This window comes from Haliaeetus albicilla, chromosome 16, assembly GCF_947461875.1.
Source record: "Haliaeetus albicilla chromosome 16, bHalAlb1.1, whole genome shotgun sequence".
NCBI lineage: Eukaryota > Metazoa > Chordata > Aves > Accipitriformes > Accipitridae > Haliaeetus > Haliaeetus albicilla.
Genome location: NC_091498.1, coordinates 3,031,158 through 3,046,905, shown reverse-complemented (window position 1 = coordinate 3,046,905; position 15,748 = coordinate 3,031,158). Strand labels below are relative to the sequence as shown.

The 15,748-nt window shown below is 48.6% G+C and overlaps 3 protein-coding genes across 4 annotated transcripts; 2 read left to right on the top strand and 1 right to left on the bottom strand.

The window, feature by feature from the left end:
* The first annotated feature begins 42 nt into the window (after positions 1–42).
* On the top strand, positions 43–7,654 carry DCDC2B (doublecortin domain containing 2B). 2 transcript variants are annotated; one of them, XM_069802981.1, is made up of 10 exons: positions 43–771; positions 1,697–1,754; positions 2,199–2,275; positions 2,508–2,639; positions 3,156–3,302; positions 3,769–3,808; positions 4,790–4,858; positions 5,087–5,276; positions 5,513–5,613; positions 6,965–7,654. In XM_069802981.1, exons 1-10 carry the CDS (start codon positions 533–535, stop codon positions 7,094–7,096), a joined length of 1,185 nt encoding a protein of 394 aa, XP_069659082.1. In that variant the 5' UTR covers positions 43–532; the 3' UTR covers positions 7,097–7,654. The 2 variants fall into 2 exon arrangements, with proteins under 2 accessions (XP_069659082.1, XP_009915751.1); XM_009917449.2 differs by having other exon boundaries at positions 43–810.
* Positions 7,655–8,019: 365 nt separating this feature from the next.
* On the bottom strand, positions 8,020–11,410 carry TMEM234 (transmembrane protein 234). The gene is made up of 5 exons (XM_069802980.1): positions 11,343–11,410; positions 9,914–10,065; positions 9,409–9,475; positions 9,127–9,219; positions 8,020–8,397 (listed from the first exon to the last, which is right to left on the bottom strand). Exons 1-5 carry the CDS (start codon positions 11,353–11,355, stop codon positions 8,336–8,338), a joined length of 387 nt encoding a protein of 128 aa, XP_069659081.1. The 5' UTR covers positions 11,356–11,410; the 3' UTR covers positions 8,020–8,335.
* Positions 11,333–15,650, top strand: EIF3I (eukaryotic translation initiation factor 3 subunit I). The gene is made up of 11 exons (XM_069802977.1): positions 11,333–11,441; positions 11,646–11,738; positions 11,890–11,977; positions 12,580–12,645; positions 13,016–13,165; positions 13,273–13,400; positions 13,683–13,793; positions 14,056–14,145; positions 14,498–14,571; positions 14,774–14,866; positions 15,209–15,650. Exons 1-11 carry the CDS (start codon positions 11,439–11,441, stop codon positions 15,288–15,290), a joined length of 978 nt encoding a protein of 325 aa, XP_069659078.1. The 5' UTR covers positions 11,333–11,438; the 3' UTR covers positions 15,291–15,650.
* The last annotated feature ends 98 nt before the right edge of the window (positions 15,651–15,748 follow it).

Sequence of the window (15,748 nt, the reverse complement as noted above, 5' to 3'; positions counted from 1 at the left end):
CTGTTCAGTGCAAAGGGTGGTGTGTCCGCTGGGATGTGGATCTTTGTCCAATAAACACAGGACAGAAACCCGTTGCACTTCTCATGCAGGTAGCAAGCGATAGCAAGGGGGTGACAGCTTCTGGATAGTGCCGCTCTGGATGGGATGTGAGCTGCTGCCGTAAAGATACTGGCACTTATGTACCTTCAAACTGATTAATCTGAGCCTGGTGGCTGCAGCGGCTGGTGAAGGAGCTTGCAGTACTTGATGTTTGGGGATTAAAGAGCTGTGTGGTTCCCGGTTCTCGAATAGAAAAGTGCTCTGCAGGTTGTTTGATGTGGCCTCCAGTCGGGCCCACAACTTCCTCCTGCTGGGTGTGCGTCCATGGAGACAGCCAGTCGTGCCGGACTGTGCTGGGAAGGGACGGCAGAGCGTGAGAGCGGCTGGTCGGAAAGGTTTGGGCTCAGCAGGAGGCTGGCTGGAGCTCTCCTCTGCTCCCCACGTTGGTCTGTTTTGCCTCTCTGGTCAGCGGGACTTGCTTGACCTACGGGGGATGAGCTCCTGCGGCTTAGCTCTGGCACCTCCAGCCAAGAATGTGGTGGTGTATCGCAATGGTGACCCTTTCTTCCCCGGGAGGAAGTTTGTAGTGAACCAGCGGCGGTTTCTGACCTTTGAGGCATTTCTGAATGAGGTGACCAAGAGCATTCACGCGCCCTTAGCTGTGAGGAACATCTACACACCCAGGCACGGCCACCGCATCGCTGAGCTGGGGGACCTGCAGGACGGATGCCAGTACGTGGCTGCAGGCTTTGAAAAGTTCAAAAAGCTTGAGTGAGTAGATGGAACGTTGGTCTCTGGTTTTGGTAAACAGCTTTACATCACCTCTGTGGGGAACGTATTGGGGTGTGAATGGAAAAAAAGAGGTAAGAAGGGTAGAAACCCAACGAAAACCAGAGACGGATTAATTTCTTTTCTTACTGGAAACTACTGGACATATTCCAGATCACACGGAAAATGCAAATATTCCTGGTAAGGTCAATTGACTCTCAGAAGAACACACGTTGGGGGAGGCATGCGTTCTCTGGCAGGATGTTGTGATGGGTGCTGCTCTGCCTCCTGTGCACCTTGTTTTGTGGCGTGGGAGGTTCTGCTGCCCGCTTCCTTGGCAGAGCTGTCAGTCACACTGTCTCCACTGACAAATACTTTTGCTTTGGTTTGATGAAGGTTTTTTTGGTTTCTAATCCTGTACAAAGTAGAGCTGTTTTGGTTCATCCTGAAATACAGAGGGTTAAAGAGGTTTTTGTGGCATCGCTTGACTCTAGAGGTGATGTGTGTGGTGTGTGTGCCAGGGGCTCCCGGGTGTGTATTGTATTTTGTTGAGGAGGTGGTCTAGGCTACATCAATGCCAGTCAGCCCTTGGAGCCTTGATCAGTGAGCAACACAAAGGAATAAAATCTTTTGGGTGTCTTTAGTGTGGGGATCTGAAATGGTCTGTATTTGGCTGGGAATTTCTTACATGTAGCAGACTTTAATTTAGACTGAAGTTCTGGGAGACCATGAGGTGGGGCACCTGGAGAATTGTTTCAGAAGTGACCCAAATAAGTGACCCACACTTCTGGTGGCAATGCACCAAGGCAGAGCAGTTGGTGGTTTCCTCACTGCTCTTTAGTCAGCCATGACCCAGTTAGTATGCGGCAACGTTGTCTTTTTCTCACAGCTATTTAAATCACGGAAGGAAGGAGGTCCGTGGGACAAGGAACAGCGAGGGTCTGCAGGTGAGTCCCTGAGCTGAGTGGGGGCAGGCGGGAGTGCAGAATGAGCAGGGAGGTGAGAGAGACGTTAGGGCTGGCACTGATGAAACTAAAGTTGAGATTTAAGGCTGCGAGGTGCCCAGTGGAGATCAGGAAAGTGCCACAGGAATCAGTAGGACATGTGAGACAGCACAGGGGCTACTGCTGTGTACCTTCATCCCCCTTAATGGTGCAGGGGAAGGGTCCGTGCTCAGAGGTTGGCTGGCAATTCTGGAACGTGCTCAGCTATGTGAAGAGCCTTTCCAGCCTGGGTGTTGCTGACAACAAATCCCACCTAGCAGCAGCAAGCCTGAAGGCAGGGCAGGCGGTGTCCCAGAGCAGGCAGCTCCTGATGGAGAAAAGGGAACAGCCCTGGGAGGCTCTGTCAGGGCTGTCACTGTTCTTGTGCGCTGAACTTGGTCTCTACAGTTCTGCACCGTAGCTCCCTGGAAGTCGAACGTCTTGGCGCGATGGCAGAAGCACGCCCGTTTGCCCTGCATGATACAGTAAGTGCCTTGGTGTTTTCTCCTTGGAGGGTCTCTGGGAATGTTTTTGGAGGCTGGAGGAGGGAATTTCTTTGAGATCCTGGGAGCGCTGCCCCACAGGGACAATTCCCAGCTTCTACCAGAACTATTTGTTGTAAATACTGTCCAGGCACCACTGGCTGGCTTTTTTCCCCACCTTCCACAGCTGCAGGAGTACTGGCTCATCGCATGCTCTGGGTTGTTTCTACTGCAGTGTTTTCCGGAATGGGGATTTGTTGAGCCCTCCTTTCCCACTGCCGCTCTCCAAGAGCACCTCACTGCAGTGGGATGCGCTCCTGGCCACATTGACAGAGAAAGTTGACCTGCGCAGTGGAGCTGTTAAAAAGTGGGTATCCAGATAAGGCACTGCCGGCTCCTCTTTCCTTATGTCCAGAACATAAGCAGCTCTGATTAGCACAGAAGACTGGGAGTTCAGACAGCCACTTAAAGTCTGCTTTTGCAAACTCATTTGCTTTTCTGGTTTTCCCATCTTCAAATCAGGGATAACCCCAATGTCTTGGGTGCTTTGTGAGGAGGGCTGATGTTGCTGGTGGTCTGGTGGAAAAGCAGTAAGCAAGCAGTAAAGCATGGCATAAAAAGGAGTTTATGTCTAGAGGGGCTTTTATCCAACAAATGCAGCCTACCTTCTCCTCATACACCTGTTTACTGACACCCAAGGAAAAAGCTAAAATCAACTGCATCTCAGTGATCACTGGGTGTAATATTTCTGCATACTTCCTCGGAGTAATACTAAGAATGATTGCTCCTGTTTACCACTTTGCACTTGCTTGACTGCTTCCATGCTGAGGGGTTGTTCAGGGTCTGGTGACATCTCTAAACCCTTTGCTCTCTCTTCCTTGAGGCTCTGCAGGCTGGACGGAACTCAGGTGTCCAGTGGGGAGGGGCTGGTGAATGGCGATTACTATGTGGCAGTGGGAAATGAGGAGTACAAAAAACTGCCTTACTTTGAGCTGCTGGTGCCCCAGGATTCTGCACGCAGGATGTTGTGGTACGTAGACTGTGGCCAGGTGGTTTAAAGAATCGTGTCCGTGGTGGTCTTCAGCTAAAGCCATCCTTTTTGTAGCCCTCCTGTTCAGTGCTGTCTGCTTCAGGGCTTGAGTTTTGCTTCATGTGTTGGAAGTTTAGGAAGAAATAATGTGTTTTCAAAGCTTTGAAGGTTAGCCCCTGAAATCCAGAGTTCAGTGCCAGAGAAAGCAAGCAGTTTGGTTGTTTCTCAGTTAAGTGTTCATCAAGCACTGAGGAGCACCTGCCCATTAGGCCAGGCATTGAATTTCACAGGCCTATGGTGGGTGGTGTGATATAATGGGAAGGTGATCTGCTGTGGAGTGTGCTCTACCTGTGCTGAGAAAAAAAACACCTCCAGGGGCCCTCTCTCTTATGGGAAAAGGGGAGATGGTGTCCTCCTGCAGCTGACTTCTACCTGATACTGAGAATCTGCTTCTTTTTTGTTGCAGGAACCACCCAAAAAGCAGGCGCAAAAAATACCACAGAAGGGTAGGTGGCTCAGCTGGCACAGGACTGTTTGTGCTACTGTCACCATTACTTTTGTGCAGGCATCCCTCTATACGCAGTGGATGTGTACCACAATCTCCATTCCCAATTGCCATGGCTATGGCATTGTCGTGGTTTAACCCCAGCCAGCAACTAAGCACCACACAGGCGCTCACTCACTCCCCCCCCATCCAGTGGGATGGGGGAGAAAATCAGGAAAAGAAGTAAAACTCCTGGGTTGAGATAAGAACGGTTTAATAGAACAGAAAAGAAGAAACTAATAATGATAATGATAACACTAATAAAATGACAACAGTAGTAATAAAAGGATTGAAATGTACAAATGATGCGCAGGGCAATTGCTCACCACCCTCCGACCGACACCCAGCCAGTCCCCGAGCAGCGAATCCGTGCCCCCCACTTCCCAGTTCCTAAACTAGATGGGACGTCGCATGGTATGGAATACACCGTTGGCCAGTTTGGGTCAGGTGCCCTGGCTGGGCATGAGAAGCTGAAAAATCCTTGACTATAGTCTAAACACTACTGAGCAACAACTGAAAACATCAGTGTTATCAACATTCTTCACATACTGAACTCAAAACATAGCACTGTACCAGCTACTAGGAAGACAGTTAACTACATCCCAGCTGAAACCAGGACAGGCATCCTTGATTGGCACCATTCCCAAAGGAGAGGAGCTAGAGACAGTTATGTGGCCAGATCACGCTTGAATTAAATCTCACTGCCTGAAGAAAAACTCCTTAAGGTGGCCTCACTTACCTCTTCTCCTTTTTGGCTGATGGGCAGGGAGAATTCATCCTGGAGCTAGGATATCTTTCCTACTCACTGTGTGGGTAAAATGCCCAACAGAGACTACAGGTACAGCAGCTGGGCTGTCCTGGATTGTCCATTGAAATGTGCGTCTGTATTATCTGTGCTATTTGCTTTTAAAATTTCCTTTTCCTTTTTTTCTTTTGTTCTCAGTTTGGTGAACTCTGTGCCACCTCCCAGGACAGAGCTGGCGACTCTGCTCTTGCTGAACCACCTCAACAGGTAGGAGTGACTGCAAAAAGTGTTTTATGTGTTCCCCATATCTGTTTCATGTGTAGTATCAACTTAAAACCCAGTCAGAGAATGCAGCGTTACAGCTTTGTACCAGTCAGGATCAAGGGTCACAGAGGAAAGTTGCAGTGTTTAAGGGATTGCCCTGCAAAACTTCTCGTGTTTTATAAACTGTTTTATCAAGAAGGCCTATCAGAAGTGTGTGGTGAATACTTTCAGCTGGACAGTCGCAGGATGCAGACCACAGGAGCTGCAGAGAAAGGCAAGATCCCAGCCGCTTTTCCACAGCTGCCAAGGCAAGCCAGGAAATCTTGCCTCGGAGAGGAAGAGTCCATTTTCCATGCTAAACCTGTCCGTGCAGGACGAAACAGAAGGAGCAACAGGAATATGCAGCACTGGCCTGATCAAGGTAAAGGACACTGCTGTAAGCATAGAGGAAGACTGGCTTTGCTTTGATGCTAAAGGACAAAATACCTGCAGATACACCAAAAGCAAGCAGTGATGCATCCAATAACTTCTGTATTTCTGCTTCTTTCCTCTCCTCATCTGGGCATATACGAGGACATTTCTGTAGCCTCATCAAGACCAGGGCACAGCTATCTGCAATACCCATTGAACAGCTTTTTTCTTTTCTTCTCTTTGCAGAAGAAAGCATCTATAAAACCAGAGATCCTGGGAAGGAGATGCGAGGTGCCCGGGAAGTAAAAGAGGATGAACACACAAGGGTGGACATACCCATTGATCAGGTCTGAGAAACGATTTTCTGCCCTGGTAGGAGTCTCGCTGCTGCAGGGAAGTACTTATGGTCCCACTAGAATCTATTGGTGCTGCAGGTTTTGCACAGCAGGGAGGCCAACTCCAAGAGCCAGCCCTTCAGAGACAGTCTGTGAGAATACATCAATCAATAGTTTATAGCAATTGCTTGGGGAAGTTCTTCAGTTTTCTCACTTGTTTTAAGTCCTGTTCGTTAGGTTTATGAAACGCTGCGCTTCTCTCTACAATGTGTAAAGATGAAAGTAACCACCAGGGGGAACTTCAGAAACCGGAGGACAGTGTGTAACGGCAGGGCTTTGCATGTTAGAAAGCCGAGAGATAGTCATCTGGGTAATGAACATTTCCCTTCTGGAATGTGGGAGTTACAGCTTCCCACTGCAGTAAGGATATCAAAGGCTTTCCTGGATTTTTTTGTGTGTACTACTTCTATCCTTATTCCTGTTCCAGAGAGTTGCAGAAGAACTTATACCAAAAGCCAAAACAATACACCACAGTAAGGTATATATTCCACTTAATCGTTCTATGAAGTGTGTAAAATCCTTCCTGGCTGTGTTCAGAGTTCTTACACTAAAATTCGGTACCCCTAAATACAACTTGTTAAGCAGAACTTGCCTGTAGCCAGGTGAGTAAACATGGCAGGGAATAAACATGTAATTCCTAAAATGACTGAACACATTTATTAGATAGTAACAAGTTTAAGCCTTTTTTTAAAAAGGGAAAAAAAAGCAGTTCTTTTAAAACACAATTCTGTGTGAAAAATGTCTACAAGATGCTTATTGTTTGTGGCATATTAATGTTTTAAACTTTTCGTAAGGACATTTAGAATTGATGTAATGGGATGACATGCATTATATTGTAGGTGATTCACAGTTCTGCCTAGGTAGTCTCTTTGGATTAATTAGAACTTCAAAGGAAAACAACTCCTTTGAACTTAAATTAGAGAAAGCCCTAGTGAAGAATTAGCTAATGGCTTCTGACTTCTTGGCTCAATGGGGAGCCTGGTGTGCCGTGTTTGCTTTAGAGGCTGGGCCAGCATTTCTCAGTGGGGTGGGCACTCTGATGCCACTCCTTTCCGTTGGCCTTCCCCCCTCCAGATCACTCCGCTCTACAGTTGTTATTATTTGAGTGTCACAGCTCTCCTCTGCAGTGGGAGACAATCATGAGGCATTAAATAAACTACCTTTGAATTTAATGTAGAGACCCAAGTTTGCATACCAAAGCCATGGTAAAACTGGAAATGGAATCCATGAATTTCGTCCCAGAACCTTTCTGTAATAGTGAAGTGCTACATTAATAACTGTATTTCCTTCTCACAGCAAAAAGGCACGGACTACAGACAAATCACAAAAGACTGTGGCGAGGAAAAGGGATGCCAGTGACTCTGAGGATGAAAAGCACCAAACGATGTTGCCCTTGGCAGGAAAGAGCTCTGAAGAGTTCACAAAGGGAGTGTGATGGGAGAAGAGGGACAGTTCGGTACATGGCTATCTGCACAGCTGCAGAAAACAAAAGCATGTGAATCCTAGATTTCTCTAACACTAGACTGGCCAAGCTTTTTGATGAATTAACAAACTCTTCTAAAATCAAGCATCCTCACCGTCTAGGCTTGAGAAGCAGAGTACCAGTGAGTAATGAATGAGATACACAATGTTGTTAAATAATGAAGATTTTCCCTCTTTCCTCATCTCTATCGTGTGATGATGTGGCAGAGGCGATGGCTGCTTTTCTGAACTCTAATTAAGCTGGTTTGTATCTGAACTTGGGAAGGAGGAATTGCCAAATAGGATACACGCCTTTATAACAAAATGTCTGCCAGGAAGTTTGTTCTATGTCAGATGCTTCTTATAAAGAGATTTCATCGCATCATTGTCCCTCTGGTTTGGAATGCTTGGATAATGTTTGCAGCAATCAAACCTGTTCCCAAAATTATGTACATTTTGTTTCTGTTAACTTCTTTTAGGAGCATCTGCCTGATTTAGGAAAAGTCATAGTAATAAACAGCTCTTTTATTAACACTCTTTGTACAAGGCTTTCTGTATTCCCCTCCCTAGTGTTTCTGATTAATTACAAGGGTAACAAAGATTTTTTTCCTTCTGTGATCCATCTGGTATTTTGGACTGATAATTTCACTAAAAAGAAAAACACCCTTCCCTCCCTAGGGACAAACTGCACTGTTGTTATTTTACAGATGAGAGGAACTCTACAAGATGCCAGTGGAGGAAAGCCAGGTGGTAACCTCAGTGTAAGGGGCTGTGCAGCGTGACCTGGTACGTTGCAGCTGAGCGCAGTGGAGGAAGCCACTTCCATGTGCTTGGCCACAAAAAGGGAGAGTTCCTAAACAGATTCCTTCTACAGAAAAACCACTCGGTCCCAGAAGCTCCCTTTGAACGATTTATTAACCATTTATTATCCCTGCAGTGCTGACCAAGACAATTCAATCATCCTTGCCTTGAAACACCCACAAACAAAAAATTCCTTAAATCAAGACATTAAATAGGATGTCCTTGCAACATGTCTTGTTCCACCCTGGTGCTCAGGGAATACGGTCCAGTTTTTTTGACATCTGTGTGTCAAAATACAGCTTCCTAGGTCCAACTGAGCCAAAGGGTCTGCTGCTGAGCCAGAAGCCCCCTCTTTAGCCACGGGGGTTACCTTTGAACAGGTTCTCTTCCTCTGCTTCTCACTGCATCTTGTTCATGAACCAGCTACACAGAGCGTGACTCCTAGGATGGTGAGCAGCATTCCCACCACAGCCCCTGCGGAAATGAACAACAAGATGTTGGGAACTTACACAGTTCAACACTAGTCAGATCTTCTCATTGCTAACTATATGATGCTCAGATGTCACAGTAAATAGGCTAGCATAAACGTCTGGATAGATATGACCTGGACCAGGTGAGAACTGAAGGGATTTGGATGTCTGGACTGCCCATGTACATTGAGCAAAGCACATTTCTAAGAAAACGTTGCTGATGCTGTATGTCTGGCTAGCAAGAACCATGCTTAAACAAAAAAACCCCCATTTTAGTCTATTCCTACAGCTATTGCGCCAGGTCCTGGTGTTTTTAAGCTTTCAAGTTTCCTGCCATTTTTCTGACTTTCCAAGCAAGGTAATGTCATTGTAGGATGTAAGGGAAGGAAAGAAGGATGGGTGTTAACATCTGGGGGCTTATGGTGCACTCCTTTTCCATGGTGGGCATATTATTTAGTGCTTCTCTTATGGTTAAATATCTAGTTAGGTGAAAGCTCGGGCCTATAAACTTTGTTAGCTTAGGACAGCCAGTTCTATCTTCAAATTAACTACCGCTGCCCACAAGTCCGTTTCACTTCCCTTTCAGGTCCTGTAGCAAGAACTGCTGCTTAACTAGTTAAAGCCCTTGTGTGGGTGTTTGCTATTTTTCAGGAGACTAGTGGGTAGCCCACACTATTAAGTCAGCAAATAGGTGCAGGAGACAATGTGAGGAAATGTTTTAAGTGTAACTTACTTTTACCACCAATGTCCTCTCCCAGAAGCCTCCCAGTCACCAGCATGACTACCAAAGCCAGGGAGTTACAGAGTGGTACTGCCAGGGACAGATCTGAAATTGAACAGTTGTAACACAAACAGTTTAAAATGGATGATCTTGTACAAATCATAAGGGACTTCTTTTATTTGTGATTATTACAAGACAGCTGCTTGATGTTTACCTGAGTCACCAGAGTAATCAATAGCACTGATCCTCCCAAAATCCCAATCAACCCACTCCGTGAAAGTGACGAGAACTAACCTGCGGATGCCAAGGTGAGGTAGAAGAGGAGAGATCCACCTTGATTGAGCAGAAACGGCACCATGTACTGCAAGAAGAACACAAGCCTGTCAGTTGCTGCTTGCAAACCCACCATGTGCCCCGCAGTGAGTGGGCAGCAGAGCCCAGACCCCCTTGCCCTGTGCCGTGTTGGGCAGCGGAAATGTGGCACGCTGGTGATTCCGCTGCCAGGCACAAGCTCCTCAACGTCTTAGTTCCCCAGTCTGCAAAAGGCAGACTGTGCTTATTTTATGTAAAATATGAGGGTTAATAACCTGCCACCTATGAAAGTGATCTCAATTCTGCACAAGAAGAGCAGTGCTATAGGCAATTAAATGAAACACTACTAAGGATAAAGAATTGTGATGATAGATGGAATATTTAACAGTTTAAGTATCAAGTCCAGAAGTAAACAGGAAGGAATGATCCCAAAGGCAGTTTGACACCCTGCTACCTCCCTGGCCCGGCAGCCTGGATGATGTCGCACCTTGTAGTTGAGGCCCAAGAAGCGGATCTCTGCCAGCAGCTGCTGCAGGCGGCCCTGGTGCCGCACCTCCTCCAGCCCCGCTGCACCCGTCCGCAGGAACGGTCCAGTGCTGCCCCACAGCACGGCCACCAGCACCAGCGCCGCTGCCTCTCCTGCGGCACAGCCTGGGCTCAGCAACCCAATGGCCCAGGGGAATGTCAGCCCGGTCTGCCATCACCTCAGAGAGCCCACACCGGGTCAGCCTGTCCTCATCTCCCTGTAGAGGGCCTGGCCTGGTCCACTGCTGCTCCCCATCAGGGACAACGCTCACCAGCCCAGCTCACTACCGTCTCCCATCATGAAGAACCCCACTCTGGGCCTACTGACACATTCCTCTTGGAGGGGGGGAAATCCCCACAGTGAGCCCACCCTGCTGCCGCATCCTCCTCAGGGAAAGCCCCTCACCGGGCCCAGCCTGCAGCCACGCTCCTTCGAGGAAAGCAGCAGAGCCAGCCGAGCCCATGGCCACGCTCTCCCTTCAGGGAAAACCTCACAGCAGACCAAACCGAAGGCCACATCCCCCATGCCCCCCTCAGAGAAGACCCCACAGGGGTCCAGGCCATGTTGCAAATATTCTGGCAAAGAAATAAAAATTTAATCACATAGAAGAGTTAGGTTTGATTAAGAAGTAAAATTGTGAAGCATAATTTATAGGATTGTTAAGTTTGAAATGTAGCCATAGAAACTTTAGGAACTGTGTTATATGTGACTATAGGAACCTTAATATTGTTAAAGTTTTAAATAGCTAACCATAGAAACCTCACCAGGAAGTTACTGGTTTTTCTATGTTTTGTTTCAAGAAACTAAGGAAACCATTGTGGACACCAGTTTACTGCTTGGAAACCCCCTTACCCTTCCCATCTTGATTTGAGTATCGAAGATTCCAATCAGTAGAGCTAAGTGTAACTGACCAATGATTGTTTTTAAATAAGAATATTGATAAGGTTATATAATCAAAGGACCAATCCTTATAAACGTTAAATTTAAGAACGAGCATAGTATGCATTTTTATGTAAAGAGCTTATGTAACAATGACCTGACAGAAAAAGTCCATAAAAACTGATGGATTTTGATACTAAGTGGGACACGCCTTTGGAGGAGCGATCCCCCGCGTCCCCAGCGCTGCACTAAACGAAGCGCCTGCTTCTTAACTTCCCCTTGGCGTTAAGGAGTTTTATTCCGGATTTCGGGAACAGCCATGGCCCTGTTCCACCCTCAGGGAAGATCCCCCCGGGGCCCAGCCTGCCGCCACATTCCCCCCGCCTCAAGGAAGTCCCCCACAAAGGTCCAGCCGGTGGCTATTTCCCTTCCCAAGGGAAGACCCCGTTCCCTTCTCAAAGCAGAACCTTCCCCGCCCGGGAACTCTCTCCCCTCCATCCCGGAAGCTCACCCACGGGCGCCATAGCGACGGTGACGCTACTTCCGTCCCGCGCAACCCTCTGACCCGGAAGCGATCGGCCGGTTCTTTCCCCTCAGAGCTGCCGCCATGGTAAGAGCCGGGTCGGGTCGGTGGTCGTGACCGGTGGTCGGACGGTGTCAGAGCCCCCGGGCCAGGGCTCCTGGGCCGCGGGGAGGGGGCGGGGGGCGGCAGTGCCCCCCCCCACCCCCTCCCCGCGGCCCAGGAGCCCCGGACCCGGGGGCTGAGGCCGTGCCTCGCCTGAAGCATTAAATGGCGTCTCCCCCCGCCTCGCAGAAGCCGATCCTACTGCAGGGCCATGAGCGCTCCATCACGCAGATCAAATACAACCGAGAGGGAGACCTGCTTTTCACCGTGGCCAAGGATCCCGTGAGTGCGGCGGGCCCTGCCCGTCCGTGTTCCCCTCACCCCCACCCCCGAGTGAAAACCAGCCTCCGCCGCGATGATTGACGAGCTCTTAATCAGTCCCGTTAATTAATCCGTCTGGTAAGAGGGGTGCTTGGTTGTTTTCTTCTCCCAGATTGTCAACGTTTGGTATTCAGTGAATGGAGAGAGGCTCGGCACCTACAACGGCCACACAGGAGCCGTCTGGTGCGTGGATGCAGACTGTATCCTTTGATCGTGGAAACCAGTTTGTCTGCCCTATGTATTTTCCTTACAGGGATTCACTTGAGCTGATTCCTCCCAACTGCTGCACCGTTTCCTCTTGAAGAGGAGCCGAGGGGTGTGTGTGTGTGTGTGTGATACAGTATATTTAACTCTTCTGTTGTCTTTCCTTTACTCCATCTTTTGGGTATTTTTCATGCTGGGCTGTCGTTTGGAATAGCATGTGCGGCATTGCCCTGTCTGCTTTCATTTGTGCATCATTGCTTTTGCTGTGCTGGCCCTGGGAAGGTGTCCGAGTTGCACGAGGTCTTCCATCTTCAGTGTGGGCAGCAGTTAGTGGAGACAAAAACATGTAAAGGTTGTGTTAATGCAAGAGCTGGAGCCTTTTCCTTTAACATTTCTAGAAAAAAGCTGTGGATTTTTTTAATGCGAACACTTGGATTCCGTGTCTGTCTGTACTGGAGTATTGCTGGTCCTGGAATGAACATTGCCCAATCTCTGTGTAATACAGCTGTTTAATCTTGTGTATAAATATTCCCTGGGTATGTAGACAGTAGCTTTTTGGGGCTGAGAATGTGTTGATATTCCCTAACTGGTGACCTAGGGGACACACGACATGTGCTCACTGGCTCTGCGGATAACAGCTGTCGGCTCTGGGACTGTGAAACAGGTAAGATTCTTTTCTTCTCTGTTTGAGTCACAGCTCTGTCCTGCCATGAAGTCTGCTAAGCTTGGAGTGCATAGTGGCAGCAAAACATGTGCTTATTCACCCCCCTGAAGGAGGTCTGAATCCTAACTCAGACTGCTGGAGGGGAGGGTCTGTGGATGTGCCTAGTTTCTAGTGACTATGTAGTGAATTTGTGCACTTTTTACCGCCCAAGTAGTCAAATCGTGCAGTTAGTGCTTGCAGGTCACCAAACCTGCTTGTCAGCTACGCCCAATGCTCTCATCCTCCCTCCGACCCTGCCGCTCATCTGATCTTTTTCATTAACCTTGCAATAAAATACCTGGTGAAGTGACAGTTTCTGCTCTGTGTTCAGGAAAGCAGCTCGCCCTGGTGAAGACCAGCTCAGCAGTGAGGACGTGTGGTTTTGACTTTGGAGGAAACATCATCATGTTTTCCACGGACAAGCAGATGGGATATCAGTGTTTTGTGAGCTTCTTTGACCTCCGGGATCCCAGCCAGATCGGTGAGGAATCCGGGCCAGTGCCTGCACCGGGGAATAAGGGGAGGCGTTGATCGCTGGAGCTGGTGCCACTCTGTCTGTCTGTCTGTCTCCTTCCTTCCTTCCTGCAGAGAACAACGAGCCTTACATGAAAATCCCGTGCAGTGACTCTAAAATCACTAGTGCTGTGTGGGGCCCTCTGGGAGACTTCATCATTGCAGGACATGAGAGTGGAGAGCTGAACCAGTTTAGTGCCAAGGTCAGTCTGATAAGGAACAGCATCTTCTTCGGGCAGCAATGCCTGGGGGAGGATATTGCAGCATTCCTGTTCTGGTCATGGGACAGAATATGGGCTTTTTGGCTCAAACCGGCAGCCTCATGGAAGGATAGTTAAAATACGCAGCTCCCTTGAGCAAGGCTGATGTACCAATGCCTGCCCTACTGCTGACAGCGACATCTCCTAAACTGTTTTTCATGGATAAATCTTGCGTACACTCAGTTTGCTTGCCAGCATGCTGAAACTGCCTTCTTTACCCTTCAGTCAGGGGAACAGCTCTCAAACATCAAGGAGCACACCAAGCAAATCAACGATATTCAGACCTCCAGGGACATGACCATGTTCATCACTGCCTCCAAGGACAACACAGCCAAGGTGAGGCCTCTTGTTGGAATTGCAGTGGACTGTTGGTATTTGCTTGCAGGACCTCTGCTCAGAGCTGTGGCTATCACAGAGGTTTGATCCTTAGAAATTTGAGTTAGTGGAAAGTCAAAGCTTAGTGGGAAAGTTCAGGGAGAAAGGGGAGGTGCCACCACATTAAATTAATGGCCGGGGTGAGGCCTAGCAGCAAGATTTGTGTGAGTTAATTGGGCTGCCAGCCCTCTTGCAGAATAACTCTCTCCCTCTTGCCTCCTAGCTATTTGATTGCACGACACTCGAGCATTTGAAGACATTCCGGACGGAGCGACCGGTGAACTCTGCTGCACTCTCCCCCATTTTTGATCACGTAAGAATGAGCTCGTTCATTGTAACGGTCTTGCTGTGACTCCTGCATTGTCCCAGGTAGCTGGAAGACAAGAGTGTCACCAGTCCAGCTAAAAAACGTGACTGTGGGATGGGTCTGGGAAACTTTGCTTTGGTCTGGCGCAGGGAACAAGGCTTTGTGTCCTCTAATCTTCAAACGAGTGTGTCTGGGAGGTAGGACCTTCTCTGGGGCTGGAGTCAGGCCTGCTTATGAGTTTCTGGGATCTGCAGGGTTAGTAGGAGGCATCCCCAAGGCTCAGCTCCCTCCTCTCCCGGCTGCTGCTGTGCGTGTGGTGTAAGCAGCACTGAAGTGTTTTGGCTTCTCTCCTTTGCAGGTCGTGCTTGGTGGTGGGCAAGAGGCCATGGATGTGACCACGACCTCCACCAGGATTGGCAAATTTGAGGCGAGGTTGGTCCTTTTCCTCTGGCAAGGTTGAGTCCTCACCTGGAGGACTCCTGACAGCCCAGGGGTGCTTGTCCCAGAGCATCTTTCTCCTGGCAGTGTTGGAGGAGTCATTAAACTTGCGGAGCTTTTTTGAGGAAACCCTGATAGTGTCCCTAACCAGGCTCCTGACTTCTTGTGATAATTTCAATCTTCTTCCTTCTCCGAGGTTCTTCCATTTGGCTTTTGAAGAAGAGTTTGGCCGAGTGAAGGGTCACTTTGGTCCGATAAATAGCGTTGCTTTTCACCCCGACGGGAAGAGGTGAGGATCTCTGTGGGTCTTGCAGTATGCCCCAGTCAAGCCAAGCCCACCTTCCAGTTAGGAGATGGCTGGGCTCACAGGAGCTCTGCAGTGGGAATGGAGCAAGCACCTTCCTTAATTCTCCCACTCCAGCCCTGCTGCCTCCCCCCATGCTGTCCAGGGGGTTCACACTGATGCCCTGCTGCACATTTTGGCTGCGTCACTGGTATTTTTTCTGTCCTGTGACTCCTTTATTAGTTTTTGGAGGGGGGTGCGAGAACAGACTCCAATACTGGTATAAACCTAGACGCTGTGAGCTCCTGACAACATTCCTGACTTTATCTTGTCTTTCCTCTCTTGCAGTTACAGCAGCGGGGGTGAGGATGGCTACGTTCGCATCCATTACTTCGATCCCCAGTACTTTGAGTTTGAATTTGAAGCTTAAAGGAGGACTTCCTCTCCTCTTCTCTTTCCTCCTCCAACCCATTGCCCAGTCCATCAGCTCCTGTGCAGAACTGTTGTAAGGCCTGAAGTTATTCTGCTCTGCAGGAGGCAGCGGGAAGCAGTTAGCAGCAACCTTGGGGGGCTGTGTGAAGGTGGGGAACTAGAAACCCAACCGGCTCAAAAGGGCAGGACTGGCTTTCACAGGAGATAGAGTGAAGGCAAGGAGGGGATTTGGGTTGGCTGCCTGCCTGCCCCTGGGGACGCTAGCTTCCTGCCCTGCTGGGCATACTTATACATCAGGGGAGAACAAAAAAATCATCAGGAAATAAATATAAATCTTTTATAAACACAAGGAAAAGCACCTCTCTGTGTTGGTTTGGTTTTGTTGGGTTTTTTTTCTTGATCTGGAACAAAATTATCCTGAATGCTTTGCTTTCCCGGATCTGTTGGCGGTGCCTT

Excerpts from the sequence above, each read along its gene's own strand:
- DCDC2B (XM_009917449.2), top strand. The coding sequence starts at position 533 with ATGAGCTCCTGCGGCTTAGCTCTGGCACCTCCAGCCAAGAATGTGGTG. Across the intron at positions 1,755-2,198 it reads GGAACAGCGAGGGTCTGCAG|TTCTGCACCGTAGCTCCCTG; the intron begins GTGAGTCCCTGA and ends TGGTCTCTACAG. Across the intron at positions 3,809-4,789 it reads GCAAAAAATACCACAGAAGG|TTTGGTGAACTCTGTGCCAC; the intron begins GTAGGTGGCTCA and ends TTTTGTTCTCAG.
- TMEM234 (XM_069802980.1), bottom strand. Across the intron at positions 9,220-9,408 it reads CCTCACCTTGGCATCCGCAG|ATCTGTCCCTGGCAGTACCA; the intron begins GTTAGTTCTCGT and ends GTTCAATTTCAG. Across the intron at positions 8,398-9,126 it reads AGAGGACATTGGTGGTAAAA|GGGCTGTGGTGGGAATGCTG; the intron begins GTAAGTTACACT and ends TCATTTCCGCAG.
- EIF3I (XM_069802977.1), top strand. Across the intron at positions 13,166-13,272 it reads CCGGGATCCCAGCCAGATCG|AGAACAACGAGCCTTACATG; the intron begins GTGAGGAATCCG and ends TCCTTCCTGCAG. Across the intron at positions 13,794-14,055 it reads CCAAGGACAACACAGCCAAG|CTATTTGATTGCACGACACT; the intron begins GTGAGGCCTCTT and ends CTTGCCTCCTAG.